Source organism: Haemaphysalis longicornis, unplaced genomic scaffold (assembly GCF_048455015.1).
Source record: "Haemaphysalis longicornis isolate Haplotype H1 unplaced genomic scaffold, Haemaphysalis longicornis Haplotype H1 scaffold_668, whole genome shotgun sequence".
NCBI classification, from domain to species: domain Eukaryota; kingdom Metazoa; phylum Arthropoda; class Arachnida; order Ixodida; family Ixodidae; genus Haemaphysalis; species Haemaphysalis longicornis.
In genome coordinates this window covers 20,994-41,033 of record NW_027526418.1, presented here as the reverse complement: position 1 = coordinate 41,033, position 20,040 = coordinate 20,994, and the positions used below count along the sequence as shown (strand labels likewise).

The following is a 20,040-nucleotide window of genomic DNA, read 5'->3' as shown; positions in this document are numbered from 1 at the left end:
TGTTTACCTGTAATGTTCATATGGGTGGCGAAAGAAGTTTTTGTCAATCAGAATATGACGCAAGTACACTTTTAATGACTTGCATTGTACCAAACTAGATTATGTCACAAGTACCATTTGTACAAACTTGCATCAACACCAAACCCACCTTCTCACAATTAAACTTGGTAATTAGTTTCAACCAAAATCACCAATTAGTAACAAACTCAACCACATAAACACAGGACCCAAAATTATGCAAATAATTCTGTTCTTTATTATCTCGCTACTGAACAATCAAAAGAATGCCTTATTTACTGACTAGAAACAGATTTTCAATAATGTTCCAATTCAAAATGCGAATCGGTCGACATCAAGCAACGCAATCAGTAGCGTTCCACTCAAAGGCAACATGTTTTACAGTGAAAAAAAAGAAAAATCTACACACAGGCGAAGAGATGGCAGGGGACATTAAAAATTAAGTCGCATTTAGATTTCGCCTTCAATCACGAGTACGTTGACTACAAAGCAGGAGACTTAATCTGAAGCCGAAATCATGTTGCGGCTTTGAAACAGTACTAATTTTCATGGCTGGAAGTTTCACGCAAAACATTAAAAAAAAGCTACATAACAATTGCGCAAAACCAATAAAATCGGAATTCACGCAAGGCAAACATTTTCGCAATAATATTACATTTACAAATCCATTGCACACATTTCAATGCTTTTTCAACGTTTATTCTGAAGGTGCATTTCTTCTGCTCTAAAGAGGCAGTGATTGTGAATTCGGTGACAGCCGTACACTAATAACAATGATAGAATAATTTCAGCAAATGGTAGGATTATGGGCCTAAAATAACATTAGAGGTCTGGTTTCATAAATCAGCTAACCACAATGTGACCAATTTCTCAGTATCCACAATGACACCAAAAAAAAAAAAAGTCGACTTCGCAGGTCATGAAAACAGAGCGAAGAGCCGAGCTTAGGCATAAAACACCAATTTTTAAGGCACGCCAGCTCCAAACAAAATGCTAACATCATTTTGTGCAATGCTCTTTGGTTTTGTACATTTCATCTTTTTGTGCTTTACAAGAGAGAAATATTCCAACTTAACTGCTGTCTTGTATGAAGTTGCCCTGCAAAGGGTGTAATTTTAGTTAACAGTATTTGACACCATGTTTGAATGAAGCACACAATTACACAATCCTTAATTGAAAACTCAACATTTCAGCAATTCAACAAAACCGAATTTTCTGAGATCATTGCAAAATGGCACGAAGTTCAAGCAAACGATTACCACCTGTATTCTAAAGAAACGATTACCACCTTTATGAAGTCCATACTGAACAGCAACACCAAATTTATTGCAAGCTTTAATGAGAGCTAATAAATAAACCTGCAAGTGTTACGGCTGAAAATTACCAGAACAAGCTCAAACAAAGCTACACAAGAGACAAAAATTGTGTCCACCCGGAGAGGGAAGAAAACCTTCACTACAAATCGTGCATCTATTCTAGACTTAAAATCAGGAACCTTAAAAAGCAGACTAACGCACCCCCGTAATTACTAAGATGTCGCTTTGCCCGGTTCATAAGACAGACTCTACGCAATTCGCCAATCCAAAGCCCTGCGAGCGGTGTTTATTGAGCGCAACTAATTTCGTTCACATAGATTCTCAACGTATACACAATCGTCTACACGCCTCCCTCCAAAGTTTGTGCCAACAACTAACGGAGCAAACCAGGGATCGGACAGTCCACCTACGTCTATACACTCAGCATCGTTACTGGCTAGAAGCACCGCTCTGTTGGCTAGAAGCCGGCTCGGAGCCGGATTCCCGCTCGCGTGCCACTGTCCAGCGCCACCACGCCACCTTCATGCGGTCCCAGATGTTCTCGAAGGAGTCAAAGGCGGGTCGGACGTCGAGGAGCGCAAAGCGTGCTGAAGTTTCGTCGACGGCTCCGCCGTCGTAGTAGTCAATGACGTAGCGGACTTCCTTGCCACACCGGTCGACTATCCAGTCGTGTCGGTCAAAGGGCAGCTCGTATCTGCGGACAAGGAACGTAATGTCAGCAAGGAGGAACCAGATGTGGGTGGAAAAAAAAAAAAAAAAAAAGCAAAGCTTCAGCATAACAGATTTTAAGGACGGTCAGACAATTGTTTTCTGAAAATAGCATTTTCGGCGTCCAACGCAATTTTTCTATTAGTCCGCAAATTTCCTCATCACAAGGCACAATATTTTATTGTAAATAGCGTTTTGAGGAGCACTCTAAAGCTCAGTTCGCACAGACATCGATGGTGAAACGGCATTTTTCTTGCAATGCGAAGCTAGCATTTCGCCCTCGGATATTTCAGCACCCAGAGCAGGTACAACTGTAATTCTTTTTGTTTCGATACCTAAATGTGTGGAGAATGCAATGTTAAAAAACAAATTTTTCAAATGGAGGCTTTGGAAAGTTATTAATGTGTTCAATTGACACCACCTGTGAGCCATTTCTGGCACAGCGCGTGAGGAGTGAAGTTCAGTGTGTAGTGGAATGACCAAAAATAGCTAAATCAAAAAAGTTCTTCCAACATTGTATTCTTTAGTCATTTTTCTGCCTGGCCACGAGGTAATCGCCATTTTCTATAAGGCGTGATTATTTCGCAATTCCAAAATATTGCCAATTAATCATTAATTATCTCAAAATAATTAACTTGCAAAAAATCTAGATTTAAAATCAGCACAAAAAATTTATAATACTGTGCCGTTTCTATAAAATTGGTTATTAAATGAAACAAAAATAACTCTAAAACCAGTCTGCCCCCTTAATTGGGACAAGTTAAAGTGGCAGGGTAATTAGAAAACTTTGTAATTTATTGCATCAGAAGCTCCATTTAGGCTTCTCTGGACTGTCCACACAATTGCGCATCTATGTGTGGTGCTTTTTGCACCTGACGAACAGCAATACGTTTGCTGCACTCGTAGAATCACTGCAAATCGAACGCAACAATGTTACCAAAGCATCTATTCAAAGAAACCACACCAGACCAAACACGATCGAGATAGTGCAAAAATGTGGACCTAGCAACATGCACACGCACAAAATATCAATGTCATCGCAAAATCGTGCCAACTCGATTCGAATTACAACTGAGTGCATATGACACTCCTGCAGAAACAATCGCTGATGTAAAACCTGTGTCATTATGACTTTGTCACAAAATTTGCATATTAAAGATGTGCTTGTTCAAAAACTTTTCGCAGGATCAGTTTCTTCTCGGACCCATCTTGCAATCAGTGCTTCTTTATAGGGGCAAAATTAAAGGTTGACAAGCAAAGTCCAAGTCAATGAACAGCTGCAACTTCTTGACACCAGGTTGAGCTGAGCAGCACGTAAAGCTGAGCTTACACACCTAGGTGGCCCAAATACTGCCCTAATATAAGTTCTGGCTCTCTTGTAGTAGCTGCTAAGTTACAAAGGTTGTGTTTCCTTTAATTGGCTTTTTTTACATGCTGAAGCTACATCTCGCCAAGCATAGTGAAAGACAGCTGACATTGGAATAGCTTTTTCTATGCTTAATTAACAAGCTTGAGCCTGACAGAATTTGATTTGTAGAAGTGGGCATGATGTACCGTACTTACCCGATTCTAACGCGCACCTTTTTTCAGCAAAAATAGGCCGAAATATCGCATGCGCGTTAGAATCGGATACAAAACCGAAACTGCCGAAACAGCTGAAATTTCGTTCCACCCATCTCCATCTCAAGATGGCGCCAACGCTTTTAGCAACAATTTTTCGGATCTAGGTGCCTAGGCTTTTCTATCGGCGGTAACACAAATCGTCAAATTATTCCACTTGCGCGCTTGATAACAGCAATGGCAGCAGCGGCAACGAAGGTGCGCCGCTTCCGCGGCTTACAAGCGGCTCCCACGCGTTCACATCGAGCGGTTGGCTGAAGCGTACGCCTCTGGAGAAGCTCGCGGGATGGTCGTGCGAGGCGTGGGCCACGATCCCATCGAACATGGTTGAACGTTCGTTCAGAAGTGTGGCATCGCGAACTCGCTATACGACAACGATGACGAGATGTTGCGGTCAGCGGAAGGCGACAAGGAGCTCTCGGAGAGCGACGAGGAGTGAGATGAGTGAGATTACATCGGGAAATAAATCGCCCGTTTCTCTCGCATTCGTTTTTCTTGCTCACAAAGTTCCTTGCGCGTTACAATCGGAGGTGCAAGTTTTTTCAGTTTTTTGCCTGGAAAATAGGGTGCGCGTTAGAATCGGGGGCGCGTTAGAATCGGATAATTACGGTAGTTCATGAGGGCATTTTGCGAGAAGAATATGAATACTGAGTATGAATGTTTCTAGTGCCACAATCGCCGGTGTCAGTGGGGAGTCCTCATATTCTTGACGGTTACGCTGCTCAGACTACACCTCTGGGATAAGTGAATTCTTTATGCTGATGACGCTGCCCTGCTGCCACTTTTTCCAGTGTTCAGATGACTGCAGTGTGAACTTGTTGCAATTGTACGCATGTGGCATACCACGATTGGCCAGGTGCTTACCTCCTACCGCTGATGTCTAACTCTCACCTCCTCCTCCCCCCCCCCCCCCCCCCTCCACTTTCTCTCCTCGAGTCTTCCCCTCCTCTGGTCACATGACAGGGGGACGACTAAGACCAGCAGACGATCCCATGCCAACAAAAACGGCTATGAACGATGGTGGGGGACTAGCTCATCACAGAGAGAGAGAGAGAGAGAAAGACTTTATTTGAGGCCAGCAGGGAGTGGGAGGTCGGGATGCGCAGAGCCTCCACATCCCACCCACGTTCACGACGTCCTCGGGACTAGGCCCCGCCGGTATCACAGGCAATGGATGCGAAGGCTTAAAACTGAGAACTAGGAGCTGATGCTCTAAAAAAAAGCAAAGAAAAAGCGCTCTTAGCAATTTGGGATTTGTTGGAACTGCACCATACATAAGAGCTTGATAATAATCCCTCTTGAGTCAGCACATGTAAATACACTGGGACAGCAGGTGGCTGAATATAACTTTCTTCGTTCTATTGCAACATGCGTGCTGGTAGAGGATTTGCACAACTTTGAGATATGGCACAACATCGAACACCACGTGACAGGTAAAGGAATGCGTCTACTAACAACGGTCGGCACTCTTTGGCCTCAGACGCCCTTGCGCCAATAAAATATACATAGTAAGTACTAACAACGGTGTTATGGCAGGTATGTTGATAGGCCTTGTGAAACACTGTATGCTCGAATTTGCGGGACTCTTTTTTATTCCTTTCAGGATTCAGGATTTTATTAACCATGCTTTGTAGACACATGATGCGAGTAGTCTCCCGTGCCAAAGAGGTCCCGAAGGGACCAACTTATAATGTAGGATACCGTCACATTCAATCGTGATGAAATCACGTCACGCTCCTTCTACCACTCCATTTTTCGTCTCACACAATGCACTGTCAAGTTGTTAAGGAAAGGTATTTCACCACGCAACCTTTCACCACGCAATCCCTTTTTCCCCAATTATGTAGCTTATTTGAGTGAAGTTTGCATTAAAAGTGGTGTCAGCGTCATTCTGACGAGGCAATCTTTGGAATGAATCAAACTTGCATTTTATCTTCATCGCCCCTTTAATGTCGGACAGAGGGAACCGATAAGGCTGCACCTCATCATATGCTTCCACCATTTGCGCTGCACGAGAGAAATGGAGAAATGGGCCCCAGAGAGCGCCACTACTCACCCGAGCCAGCTTCGTATCCGTGCCCGGGGCGAGTAGTCGGTGGCCTTGCCGCCAAATTTCTTCAGGCTCGGTGTGCAGCACTCCCTGCAAGCCAGGCAGGAGGGGGAAACAGCACAAAAGAGAGTTCATAAAGAGATGCCGTTGTCCCACTTTATCACACAACAGAGTCGTACCCCTGTCGCACGGCCAATCTAATGTCATTCAAAGTGAACGCCATTAGCTGCTAATGAAATTCAGTTCAGCCATGTGGGTCTACACGGCGAAACAAATGTCATTTGATTGTGATAGCGGTGACGATTAGAGAGCTCACAAAACCGCAGATTTATATTTCAAGCGCATCTAGAATGTTTTCACACATTGTTTTTTAAAAACATAACAAAGGATTATTTTTTTTTTAATAAAAAAGAACTGCGGTTGATTCCTTTGTCATAGGAATCGGTAAAGCACGAAAGTTAAATGTGCAGCAAAATCTGCAGTGAAAGGTATGGCAGCTGTCTTGTCGGTGTGCTTGGCGAGCGGCGTCCTGCTAGCGGGTTGCTTCAGGAAAGGTGCGACCACTTCTGTCCTGCTCTGTGGCGTATACGGCAGACAGCTGCGTTGCGACAAGATCAGCTTGTGGAACGCGAGAAGTAGAATTTGTAGCTTAAGGGGGCAGTTGGGTCTTTGGGGCCGAAAAACGGTCAAAAAAAGCGTTTTCTCAAAAATGGAATTTTTGGCCTCCACGGCCATTTTTCTAACAGTCTGTAAATTTCCTCATCAAAAGGCATCATATTTTGTTGTTATTATATTATAATAGCATTTAAAGTGCACTCTACAGCTCAGTTAGCACAGAATTTGATGGTGAAACAGCACTTTTCTTGCAATGCAAAGCTAGCATTTCATCCTCAGATATCTTGGCACCCAGAGCAGGTACAACTTTAATTCTTTTTGCTTCTGATACCAAAATGTGTGGAGAATACAATATAGGAAACAATTTTTTTAAATGGAGGCTTTGGAAAATTATTATTGTGTTCAATTGGCACCACCTGCGAGCCATTTCTGGCAGAGCGCGGGAGAAGCGAAGTTTCCTGTGTTGTAAAATGACCAAAAATAGCTAAATCAATAAAGTTCTTCCTATGTTGTATTCTTTAGTCATTTGTCTGCCTAGCCACTTGGTAATTGCCATTCTGCGTGGAGTGGTTATTTTGTAACTATGTCCCAAAATAATGGCAATTAATCATTTTTTAACTCAAAATGTAATCAGCTTACAAAAAATCTAATAGGAGATTTGAAATCAGCACAAAAAACTCTATAACGAAGTGCAGTTTCATTAAAATTGGTTGGTAAATAAAAAATATAGCTCTAAGACCAGTCTGCCCCCTTAAACCGTGCACGCGCTAACGCGTTTCACTACCCGCTGGCGTTTCTCTTCGCATCAAATCAATCAGCGTTCGCGCCATTCGCCCGTCGGCGTCGCTACGACGCAGCTTACGCCAACTCCCGGCACTTGTTAGCATCATGATGCGCTACTTCGCTTCACCTCTCCTAGATAGCAGCAACCATCCGCGTCAATGAAACTTTTCCTGGCATTTCTCCTGTGTTTGTTAGACTGGCGTCATTGCCGTGACGGATGTGACGTCATCGAAATCTTGGTGTATCCGGGAATACAACACTCTCATGTAAAAATAACAAAATCGCCTGTTTAGGCGACATCAGTAAACATCACAAGCCGAAACAAGTCCACAAAAAAATCCGTATTAGGGTAGTGCACGCATTGGGGATGAGGTTTTCTTTTTTGTTACTATTTGTTTGTCTTTCTTTATTTACACAACAGGAAGGACAAAATAGAAATTTACTAACAGTTTTTAGAAAAAGTATTCTTTGGCTTATTACTGAATTTTTTTCTCTAGTGACGCGCCATTGCTGTCGAGGCTACTCATTCGGCTGCTGAATGAGCTCCTGAACCTCAGCAAGCCGCTAAATGTCATTTGGTATCCTCGTGTAGCACCGAAATCAATGACATTTAATGCGAATGACATTTGCTCTAACTGTCATTAGAGCTGCCATGTGACAGGGGTATTAGTTAGAGCACTACGGTAGAGCACTCGTGCTAAAAGCATCTGTCCTAGTCAGCTGCGCTGCTTTTATTGATGACCGATAATATCACTACAAGAATTTTTTGCACGTAGACAGCTCCCGACTCCTGTTTAGATAAGCATTTAATCTGAGCACGTATGGCCGACAGATATCAAATCCTGAATGTAGAGAAACTGCCTTCTCTGAGAACTGCAGCCTCGCATTCCAAATGTAACCACCAAGTTTCAGCACAGCTGTACAGTGGCTCCCAGCAAATGTGATCAAGTCCACATTTTGAGAGATGTGGGAAGGGGAAAGATATCGCAGAAACAAGGACCACGCTGGCCCTTCACTGGCACATTTGATGTCACCCCTCATCGGAATGTTGAATGAACCGGTGGGGAAATGCACGTTTCCCTACATGCCAGACGGGGGGCCCCAAAAATGCTTATTTTTACAGTTATGATGAAAAAAATGGGAGGACATATGTAGTTTTTCATTTTGATTGTGGATATAAAATTTGTTTATGTGTAAGGTGACTACACTCAAATTTATTCGGATTTTCATATTTCATTTTTTGACATCTTTTGAAAAAAAAACTGTTGGAGTGATGCAGCTGAACACAACGAGTGCAATAAGACTAAAAGTATCATTCTATCTGTTCTATGGCAGAACTTACGACCGTTTGAAGTTTGGGCTTGGAAGGTGGGAACCAGAAAAACCAGTTTTGCCTTCCAAGCCTAAACTTCAAACGGTTGTAACTTCTGCTACAGACCAGATATAATGTTGATATTGGTCTTATTGCACTCCTTGATTTGTACACACTTTACTGGTACCTTGTTCAGCTGCATTGCTCCAGCAGTTCGTTTGCAAAAGCTGTCAGAATATCAAGTATAAAATTCCAAATGAATTTGAATGTCGTTTTACACAAAAACAAATTTTATGTCTACAGTAAGAATGAAAAACTACATGTCATCCAATTTTTATCATCAAAACTGCAAAAATAAAGTTTTTGATCACAGATCCAAGGGGGCCATGAAGACAAAATACTAGTTTGTTTTATTCAGAAGATTTCATCTTTTATAGTGCTCCTAGTGCTTGTACGGCAGCAAATGATGCCATATCCACTGAGAAATTAATCAATTTAGGTTAAAATTTTGATTCTCCCGCCAAATCATGCGTTTTCGGGACGTCAGCAATGAAGTCACAAGCGCGAATACAAACGAACTTGCACTGCGTGATTCGGCTGCAGCACTGCTGGCTGTCAGTCTTCCCAGATGGCGCTACCATACTCATGCACGGACCGTTGTCAGCCGTTGCTTTGTTTTTTGACTGCATTTGCACCTGGCTTGTTTTTGTTGCTGCAAAAAGTAACTGTTTCGTGAAACATGAAATATCCCTGACAAACAGGGTCACGCAAGACAACGTCGCTTCGGCCAGTGCGTGTAAGACAACTCGAACGTTGGGGACTGCTGGGCAGCTAAAACAAGCATAGTGTGCGCAGTACCTACAACAGTACGCATCGGTACTTCTGTTTACGTGCAATTTCGTAACTTCCACTGTTTATACCCCCATTCTTACTGCTATAAGATGAATGAGCCCTAAATTTAAGCCCAAATAGCTCGCTCGGAAAGCTTTTAAGCCCTGCCTAATTTGCGTTTGCTTTCGCCTGCCTCCGCCAATCCCAGAGCTGGCACATATGACATCATAGGTTCTGTTGCGGGAAATGAGCGAGTGGGTCGCATGGCCATTCCCTTTTTTCCAAATTATATAGCTTATTTGAGCGAAGTGTGTGTTAAAAGTGGTGTCAGTGTGATTCTCACGAGGCAAGCTTTCAGATGAACCGAACTTGTGTTTTGTCTGCATGGCCCCTTTAAGGTGCTGCAAAACAAGCTCCTCTGTCATTTTAAGCAGACAGCAAGCAAGCATTGGATAGTGTGATGCATGCGGGGACATGCTTCCCTCCCAGGGTGATCTATGTTTTGAAAGTGCACCTGCAATGTGATGCACTATTGCATGATGTACTGGGACTGCTCCAGCAGTAGCGCCATTGCAGCATGCCTGATAAGTGACTGTCAAGTTCAATCGACATCTCTCCTTTCTCCTCTATCGCTCTAAAAAAAAATTTGGGTCTGTTATCTCGTGGCACCTCCTGATTCTGGCAGTCGTTCGTCATTGACCATCACAGCGAGCTATGACAAGGTGAGCCCCAAAAGTACTCCGCACTTAAAAAACCAAATTCAAGCTCTGTAAGGAGCAGGTAACAACAGCAACAACTGAAGAATGCCTGCTGTCATGAAGGCTTGAAGTCAGGTTCTTTGGGTGTGAATCATTTGCACCGCCAAACGTGGCATGAAGACATATTGCCCGCATTTCTGGCCGTCTTCAGAATAAAATTACGGCGAATGGTAAGGCAGGCCTAATGTAGACAAGGCCTATTGTTATTTATTTCATTTACCGATGCTACGATTTTGATACAACATCTTAGCAGGGCATGAAAGAAACTTTCAGAAGTTCCCCTAGCAGGCACACACACAAACACAGGAAAAAGATTTGTATGTGTACATTTGTATATTCCTGTTGCTAGGTGACAGGGTATGCATGAAGAGCGTTCGTTATGCAAGGGAGACAAAATTTGTTGCCCTCAGCGGCGTGCACGAAGTAATAAACAAGACAGGTGGGGAAACTTTGTTTCCTGAGGTGGCTAGACAACACCACAAGCACTTGGCACAGGCTAAGCTAGCAGCACCTGCTGCAGGAGAAGAAACTATGTGGGCGCAGCTATCACCATTCTGCTACGCAGCCAAAACATGGCATGGCCACTACCACCTCGTCTATCAAGTGCTGCTATCCTCTCCTTCACCATCCCAACTCCAAAGCTTCACAGTCCACATTAGTTTTCATTAAGCCATTAGCTGGTCACTTGGCTGCTCAATGGGTGTTTCGCCTCCTATATATTTCCTTGTCCCATGGTCACGTGTAATCAAATTGCCCTTTTTGTTGGCACCTCTACAAAAGTGAACCCCCTCCCTCCTCCTCCCCACCTGGCGTGCAGGGCCTCCCACTTGAGCACCTCCTCCCAGGCGTGGTCGTTGTTGGCGTTGTGGATGCGGATGATGTGCGCCATGTCCTCGGGCTGCAGCTCCGACTCCCGCCAGCGCCAGCCCTTGCGCAGCATGGCGTTCCAGAACATCTGCTGCGACGGGTACTCCCACGTTTCCCCCTCCGCGCCGCCGGCCTTGGGGATGCGCGAGCGCTGCCGCTCCGTCGGCAGCGGGAACGGCTGGTCCGGCGCGGGCTGCTGGTTGGGGCTCGGCATCTGGGTGGGGAAGGGAAAGAGATTAAGACGCTTCGGAGGAGAGAGAGAGAGAAAAAAATGAAGGAAACTCACACTAATGCGTAAGACTTGAGGGTAGCCAAGCTGTACACAACCTTCACGACCATCACAAAGGTTTAACTCCCTGATTGCAGGCTATTTGCTTCTTCTTCACTGCCGAAACGACCTTTATACTCCATCATTGTTGCTATAAGTGCGAGTTTCGTTCATTTTTTGGGAAGTGATAATCATTGCACATTACACTCGAGGGTCGTACGCCGTACACTATGACGTGTCTTTCTCGTTCCGAGCAAGTGTTTCCACAATTAAAGCGAACGCTGGAGTCTGTCCGATATGACGTGTCTTTCTCGTTCCGAGCAAGTGTTTCCACAATTAAAGCGAACGCTGGAGTCTGTCCGATATGACGTGTCTTTCTCGTTTTGAGCAAGTGTTTCCACAAATACGGCAAATGCTGGAGATTTTTTTTTTTTTTTTTGCCAATCTTGGCCAATCTCCGTAAGTGGACATGCTTGGCTTGACAAGTGTGCGCCAGACACGCTGGGCGGTCACCGCGAGGCATGAACACACGAGCGCTCGGCGTTTTCTTGGTTTTTTAACTGCCGGGCTGTCGCCACAATCTTGGCCATTCTCACCCAGTGGGTATGCTTGGCTTGATGAACTTGCTCAGGGGATGGTGGGCGGTCGTCGCGAGGCACACACACATGAACACTAGGCATTTTCTTAATTTTGTGAACTGCCAGGCGGTCGTCACAAAGCCGGTGCTCACGTGCGCGCGCTTGTCAATTCCTGGTTATTTTTAACTGCGGACACGAAAAATTGCGATTTGCTAAGCAGCTTGCTAAGAAACCCTCCACGTACCTGACTTTCCTCTGTCCCCCTTAAAGGAGCCATGAAGACAAAATACAAGTTGGGTTTATTAGAAACACTGCTTAGTCCCGATAACAATCATACCAATATCATCGCAATCTTCGAACAAATAACGGAGATAATAAAGAAAACGTGTGAAGCCGTGGCGACCCCCTAGCCAATTTCCCGCAACTTTTCTATGACGTCACGGAACCTTTTTTGTGCGATTGGCGGCCGCCTAACTGACCTGTCGCGACGACATATGACTGGACGTCTGTAATGGGGCCTCTAGTTCCATTTGACCGCATCACTTGAACGCTAACGTGCAGTTAACGCACTGAAAATTATGTTTTATTGTTGGCCCGTATGACGTCATTGTTGCTCATAACACGTCACTGTGGCGCAAAATTTAAAAGTTTTTTAATACTTCTTGCTTTTTTTTCGTTAAAAAACATCTTTTGTGGCTCTAATGGAGCTGAGTGTGTTTCTGAAGCCTAGTTCTATCAAATTAAATGAAGTTGTATTTTCTCTTCATGGCTCCTTTAAGCTCACCGCATTTTCCCCATGATGAATGAAATCGAGCTTTGCCTCATTCAATTACATATTCCTGTGACTGTGCTGAATGTGCGCCACCTGTGAGGGCCTTTTGTTTCTTTGGCGCTTGGAGCAACTCTAGCCAATATTTTTGTTTTAGTTTTTGCTTTTTTTTCTCCTCCCTCCGACACTGTCTTTAATGTGCTGAGAAAACCCACAAATGTGTATTGATTGAAAGAATGCTGGTACCCTCGGTTGTGTACTCTACTCCCACTTTGCCTCAAATATGCCAGAGATTTTCCTCAAGCTGAACAATCTGGACACTAAGAGCCATGCCTTCAACTTCTATTTGATTTGATTGTAAGGTTTAATGCGCCGACGCAACACAGGCAATGAGGCGCGCCGTAGTGGAGGGCTCCGGATTAATTTTGACCACCTGGGGATCTTTGACGTGCGCCGAAATCGCGTACACACGGGTGTTTTTGCTTTTCGCCTCCACGAGAAAAGCGGCTGCTGCGGCCGGGAATCGAACCTGCGACATCATGCTCAGCAGCACAACGCCTTAGCCACTGAGCCACAGCGGCGGGTTGCCATCAAGTTCATTAATTTGGAACAGCCTTGAGTATACTTCGTGTTTAAGCACTCTTCAACCTGCTTTTTGGCCGGGTGATTGCATTGAGTGACAGAGAGACTAAAATTTTTGTTTTGGCAGCCCAAGCAGGGCTGCCATCTTTAAAAAAAATGTAATCTGCGCCTGTGACAACAGCTAAACTGATGCGAAAACATCCCTGCCTTTTCCCTATTTTACACCAGAATGGGGAACACCACTGACATGCTTTGCTATATGTACATCTCCTACATGCTTCCGACCTTGCAATAATTGCCCTGCAGGGCTGAGTGGAGCAGGATGACACAGAAGTGTAATGGAAAAAGAGGGGGAAGAGGAGGAGGATCAAGAAACAAACGCAGATCTAGAGGCGTGGATCTAAGAAATTGTTAACTCTTCAGGCAGTACTAGGGACACTAGGGTTCAACTAGGGACACTAGGGTTCAACATACCTGCAATGCACTATACTCCGCATCACAATCACCTTCCAGCATTGGCACAGCTGCAGCAAGTGTCAGCCAACAGGAGGTCACTGACAATGGGTCTCCCCAATTTACTAATATTGTACCGTCCGCGGGCAGCCCAAGGATTGCACCCAGACTGAAAGTTCCACAAGAACACATGGGAAATGTGAGCACCAGATCATGTCCCAGGCAATCCGTGGATGGTCCGGAACTGATAATCGAGGAGACCCAATGTTTCTCCTTCACATTTAAAGGCCAACTGCACTCAGATTTCACATCGACCAAATTTATTTATAATATGTAGTACGTGCCACCAAATCAGCTGGGACACGGGTGGTAACCGTGTGAATTGCCTGGTTAATCAGTCAGAAGTGTTTTAAAAAAGCTCCGCTGCACAACACGCTGCACCTGCCGGCAGATCGCGTAAACAGCCATGATGCGCCTGCGACACTCCGGCCGTCCGGAGCTTCTTCCTCTGGCCAGCCACACAGCTGGAGAACCGGTCGAGCTCTGCTGCACACGCTTCACCCATTTGCTGCCCCGTGAGCGCGCGTAGAGCTTGTGCGCAGGCTTGCTTCCAAGCTGCTGATCGTCCGGCCGCTCGCTGGACGGCTGCAACGTCATTCTAATGGCCGTGCTCTCCTCGTTTTCGGTTTCAAAATCGCCGATTTTTGCTGACCGCTTGCGGCGTCCACGCGCATATTTCAGCTGTTGTATTTTTCAACTTGCTTTCTTTTTAGGCAGACTATACAGAAACAGTGTCTTCAAGAGGTCGAAATTTTGAGTGCAGTTACCCTCTAAGTCGTCTGCTCTCACTGGGATGAGGCACACAATGTAATTTTCGAGACTACCTTATTCCACACACTGTGTTCAGTGGAACCCATAGACAGAGCACGGCTTACCATGTTGGCTGGGTTGATCTCTTCCTTGTTGGCTGCTGTAGCACTCATGGGGCACTCACTGGCGTAAGCCTTCTGCACGGGTGGGTGTCCCTTGGGTAACTCGCCCGTGATCTCTTTGCAGGCACCGTGCATGGGGCACTCAGAGGGTGGCTGCTGCTCGGATGGTGGCTCAGACCGGGTGTGCACCATGACCGTTCCCAGTGGCCCGGTCACCTCCCTCGGCTGTGATGCACTCAGGCCCATCGTGGATGCCTGTGGGACACTAGGGGGAGGGTTTCACATGAGAGGATGACCACATAAGAGAACAATTTCCTAACTTTTCATGATTTCCTTCTCCCCTAGGCATGATCGGTAACGCTTCTGCGATTTTGTTGCCGGCAAAGAATACGTGTGCGAATTAAGACGTGCTTTCCACACATACACCCAAGAGCTCAATGTCTTACTTTGATGTGCTTATTTCAGTGAACGTAGTAACTGCATCCTCAGCCCTCTGCGTGTCTGACCTTTTTCAGCAAGCAGCCTTACCAAGGAGTCGACAAATTGGTCGTGTAACTTTATGAGAAATGTAAATAGACTGGCCGAGCGATATTTTGCGCAACACAGGTGGAAGGAAATCTCTGGTTCTTTTGTACTTCCTCTTCTACACTTTCTCAGGTATCGAAATAATCGAGAGGTGGATGGACAGACAAAATGACGACGAGATATAAAAGCGTTAAATGCGATCACATTGCAAGAACTCGCAAAGTCGTCGGTTAAGCCGTGAGCTTGGCTTCTCTGATCCCCACAGAGACGAACATGCAAAGGGGAATTGTAGGTCGCTGCTGCGGTTATGTAGTGAAAGATGCCACGTTAAACATGGGTTAGTTGAGCGCTCGGTTAAGTGAAGGTGACATGCCGATCGCGACCGCCAGGAAAACTATTTATGCTGAGGTAACTTTAGTGAGGCATCAGTGCGGCTTCAAAACCTAACGCGAATCGGTCGAGAAAATTAAAACCAGCAGTATACGGTAGTTATTGTAGAAAAAACAAACGTTCGATCGTGCAACGCAGACACGCATGACATCACCTCAGCAATGTTGCGCATGGCACGCACATCGCCATTAAAAATTACTCACCTGCTGGATTTCTTGATAACACAGTCCACGTAACAATGACTGATGATACAGCTACAATCAGTGTGAGTTTATAGCGTGAAAAAAGTACAAAGCGGCACCATACCCCTCTTCGTCGTGCGCGAACATGTGCGCTGTGAAAAGCGGAACCGGAACAAGTGAGCTATAAGCCAAAGGCAGCGTCTGGAACCCCGCGCGGGGCACGAGATCTAGCCCCCTCGCAACGGCTCCTGCCCCGCGTGACGTCGTAAATACGTCATAGTGACGTCATATTAACAGCAATTGTTATTATATTGCGTAGTAGAATACCAAAAGCACATTTTTTTACATTTTAATAAAAAATTAGGAAGCCACTCATCTGCTAGAAGTTTTATAAAAGAATTTTTTTGTTCGTTCTTGCGGAAGCCGCCGATGCTGCCGCTGCTGGCGGTATGGCGTATCCGAAAGTGCCGAAAGCCCTCCTGCATAGAGTTTCATACTAATATACACTAGAGGGGACACTGGCGCTAGTGTCTATGCGAGCCGTTGATCGTCTGCTTCAACCCCCATGAGGGCGGCCATGCCAGATAGACGTGTGATTTTCGAACTTGGCTTAACTATGCCAACATCTTGACTTGACTCGAAATATCTTTTTTTAAATTAAAAAGCTACAAGTAATGTTTATTACAGTATAAATTATTAGTCGCATAAAGAACTTGTACGATACGTTAAGTTTTAATTAAGGTTTAGAAGTACTGATTTATAAGAGGGGAAGTGATTTGTGAACGGCATACGCGGCTGAGTTTAGCGGGGCCGGTGATTCGGCGGCGAAGCGTATTTTTTTTCGTTTTTTTTTTTTTTGCTTGCGAGTCGGCGGTGGCATGTATCTGCCGAAGGGCCGCTGTACAGCGTTAAATTTCGTTCTGGAAGACTACGAGTAGCGGAGCGACGCGTCATATAACCCCAAGTAAGTATACACGGTTGTTGTTCATTTCCACTCATAAGTGTAACTGTTGTCGCCTTACCCGACGTGCGGTCGGCATGCTGACAAAATCGTGAAAGGACGCTGATTAGCTGATCGTTTGCTTTGGTGCCTAAAAACAAGCCATAACGGCCAACTCGACCACGGAACTCGACCATATCACCTTTGTTCGTCGCTAACACGCAGACGATGTTTTATTGACCGGATGGTTAATCGGGTTCTTTCTTTGTTGCACTATTCGTGTATTCTTGATGTCTTGACGCACTGTAGAGCTGTTTCTGTGAGCAAATGTTAATTTTATATGTTGAGAGCGACAAGCGTAGGAAACAGGGTATCTTATCAGGCCACACAGCGAAAAAATTCTCGTACTTCATTCGTGTTAACCTTCCAGAAGACGGCCTCGTCTTGCTAAGAGCGGCAGGCATGCAGGGCGTTCTGGAGCAGTGGGCTGCATTTTACGGGAGTTCCTAATTTTGTGAAAATTCCCGTGTAGAATGTTTCTATTAGATGACCAATAACGCGCACTGATATATCTAAGCACCGTGTGTGTACATTACACGCCCACAAGTACCAATCATCACCTGTCTAACCGAGGTCTCACGCCCAGATATAACCAGGTACGCGTGTTAAATTGAAGGCTCTGTATTTTTTCCAGTGCCTCTATACAAGCGTGCCGAAGCGCAGGAACTGTTGGAAATTACGTGCGAAGGTGTCTAACAGCGTAAATGTTGCTGATCAGACGGTGCTTGCCTAAATAGCAACTAAATAGTGCCTCTGGGGTGCCATTTCCATAATACACAAGCTGCCTTCATGAATTCGTTGTTCCGTAGCTGTTCCACAATAAGTTCAAAACATTTACTCATTTTGTGTGGTTGTTCAGTCTTGAATAATCCAACTGCTAAAGTCATGTCTTGTTAAAGCACGACCTCTGAAAACATTGTTGGCGTCTTGTGAGTTCATTGTATGTGCCTTCTCTTTGGTTTAAGTAATGACTTCAGTGTCAACACGGCAGCGCGCAGCTGATCGTAACTGTGTGTTTTTATATGTTGCTGGAACCATTTTTGTAAATAAGCATGCTAGTGTGCTGGATTTTAAGAGTACATACTTGTGCTCTAAATATCTGTAAAAAAGCCTTGCAAAACCTTCAATGATGCCATTCATTTCGATACAGGTCCCAGCTGTGTCAGCAGTGCAAGGAGCAGACCAGCAGGCAACACAAGAAGCTGCACCAGGCATGCAACCAGTTTCCAAGTCAGGATCATTGGATGGATCATCAGCAGCGCAAGACAAGGCAGGCATGCCGCCAAGCTGCCAAAAACACAAAAATTCTAGCAAGGGCCACCGTTGAAAAAGCAAAATGGCTTGGGGAGAGGTTGATTGCAGCCTACGATATGTAAATAGTAAAAACAATCCTGTACATTCAGCTGCACAATAAAGAGAAAAACAAGTGGTGAGGAAAGTGCCTTGTAGTGCATGGAAGATGTTCTTTGAATCTTGCTTGTTAGGCACTCAAGATTCAAACTATTTTTCTCGGGTGCAAGAAAATTAGTTATTCGAAACCATCCATTGTATGCATAAATGTGACTTATAGCAGTGGCTTCATTTGCGATAGCCTTGGCACAGCATGAAACCAACTTCATTTAACTACTATTAGCAGCCATTTGAAGACTTGTGTACGTGCTTATTGAACTGAAAGAATGAAGTGGAAGTATTCTGCGTGGTATTTTAGCCCACTGTGTTCCAAAGTGGTATTCACTTGAGGGACCGTGCTGAGGAGGACTGTGTGTGGTGCCAATGACTGTGAGAGAGCTGGCACGTCCTCACTGCCCATGTAAATCTCTATTGAAGCCAGGTTCTATTGTGCACCTTTCACAAACTTTTTGTGGCGCCGCCACCTCCTCCAGCAACATAGTCATGAAGGTGTGACGTAGGGGATCAGCTTTCACCACGTGAATGTCAGTTAAAACTTACATTATACGTTGTGGCTGCAGTGTTTTGTTTATGCACCATTGATGTCTGCCCAAACAATGGATTGAAAAATGTTAAGCTGCCCTTTCCCATCTTGCACTGTCAGTATGGCTCAAAAGGTTCTGATCAGTGGGGTAGAAGGCTGCCTCACCTACTTCTGGCTGTTATCAAGTTGCAGATTGTATCCACCCACTGCTGTTCACTATGGCTGTATATTCTCATGCCGAGTGTACGCTGTTTTAAGACCTTTGTTTGTTCGTTGATCAGATATTGTTGCCCTGCTTCTACTGTGCTGGCAGATGCTGATCGAAACACTTCTGCTCTACAGCTATAAGCTTTTCTAGGGTTCCTTTCATGCAATCTTTTTACCGTAGCCTAACGTCGCATTTGTTTGTCACTTACAGTAACCATTTTGTTGGTTCCTGCATAAAGCAGCCTGCGTACATCAGTATGCTGGTTGCGAAAATGGCAATGCTGGTAGGTAGCTACAAACTAAATCCTGGTACCAATATGTTCACAGTGGCTCTTGGATGGGACAATAAATACATTGATGCGACATGCTTATGCCTTCACTCATTTTCACTGCATAGTTTGCATGTTTGCTGTTCACCAGCCTTCAAAATTTTAAAACAACTTCCTCAAGGTAAGCTTGCACTCTTGATTTTGTTGTATTAAGCAATGCTGGCTCTTGGATGGGACAATAAATACATTGATGCGACATGCTTATGCCTTCACTCATTTTCACTGCATAGTTTGCATGTTTGCTGTTTACCAGCCTTCAAAAGTTCAAAACAACTTCCTCAAGGTAAGCTTGCACTCTTGCTTTTGATGTATTAGGCAATGCTGTGCTTTTTTTATTAGTGTTACAGAGTATGACTGTGGTGAGGGCTTTTTTATAAATGAGTGAAACGGAATTCTGCACTTTGCTGTTGGCACAATAAATTCACACAGTACTCGCCTAGTGCAGTCGCCAACTTTTTCTCTGTGCTCAATATGCCTGTCTCCAGGCGCTGAGCCAGGGTTCCACTAACGCAAACAGTTGCTACAGCAACACCTGCCACTGGATGGGGAACACTATTACCAATGTAGACTCACAGCGACTTCATTGAATAGCAAGCATGCATGCCGGTGATCGCCTCATATGGCTTCACCAGTAGCTATGTAAGCCATGGCCCAAAAGTACTGTAGGCCCCAGGCAATCATTTGGCCACGTTCTGTTGCGATAGGTAAAGCCATTCTACCGTTGCAGAGGTACATTTTCTTCCCCTGTCTGATACTGCACTGCATATACAGAGTATTCATTTCATTACATTGTTTTTACCTTCAGCTTCAAACACCCCATATGCGTCCATGGTTGCGGGCGGTCACAGCGATTGCGCGTGAGCCTTGGTTAAACCGGTGAATACACGCAGCTGATTAGCAACGGAAAGGGACTGTGTCGGCTGTGTTGTGCTTGCGGGAACAGCCTAGCAGACGACGGTTGCACTGGCGGAATCGTCCTATGCAAGCAGCCTACCCTCACTTGTTTCGCCGCTT

At 45.0% G+C, this 20,040-nt stretch overlaps 1 protein-coding gene and 1 long non-coding RNA gene across 3 annotated transcripts; one reads left to right on the top strand and one right to left on the bottom strand.

The window, feature by feature from the left end:
• Positions 1 to 233: 233 nt before the first annotated feature.
• On the bottom strand, positions 234 to 15,736 carry LOC144144214 (holocytochrome c-type synthase-like). 2 transcript variants are annotated; one of them, XM_077675585.1, is made up of 5 exons: positions 15,579 to 15,736; positions 14,464 to 14,725; positions 10,818 to 11,092; positions 5,719 to 5,802; positions 234 to 2,028 (listed from the first exon to the last, which is right to left on the bottom strand). In XM_077675585.1, the coding sequence occupies exons 2-5, from the start codon at positions 14,704 to 14,706 to the stop codon at positions 1,764 to 1,766; spliced, it is 867 nt and encodes a 288-aa protein (XP_077531711.1). In that variant the 5' UTR covers positions 14,707 to 14,725; positions 15,579 to 15,736; the 3' UTR covers positions 234 to 1,763. The 2 variants fall into 2 exon arrangements, with proteins under 2 accessions (XP_077531711.1, XP_077531710.1); XM_077675584.1 differs by having other exon boundaries at positions 15,682 to 15,719.
• Positions 15,737 to 15,753: 17 nt separating this feature from the next.
• LOC144144215 (uncharacterized) lies at positions 15,754 to 19,064 on the top strand. Its single transcript, XR_013317197.1, has 2 exons — positions 15,754 to 16,521; positions 17,708 to 19,064. It is a non-coding gene; the product is annotated as an uncharacterized LOC144144215 (long non-coding RNA).
• Positions 19,065 to 20,040: the final 976 nt, after the last annotated feature.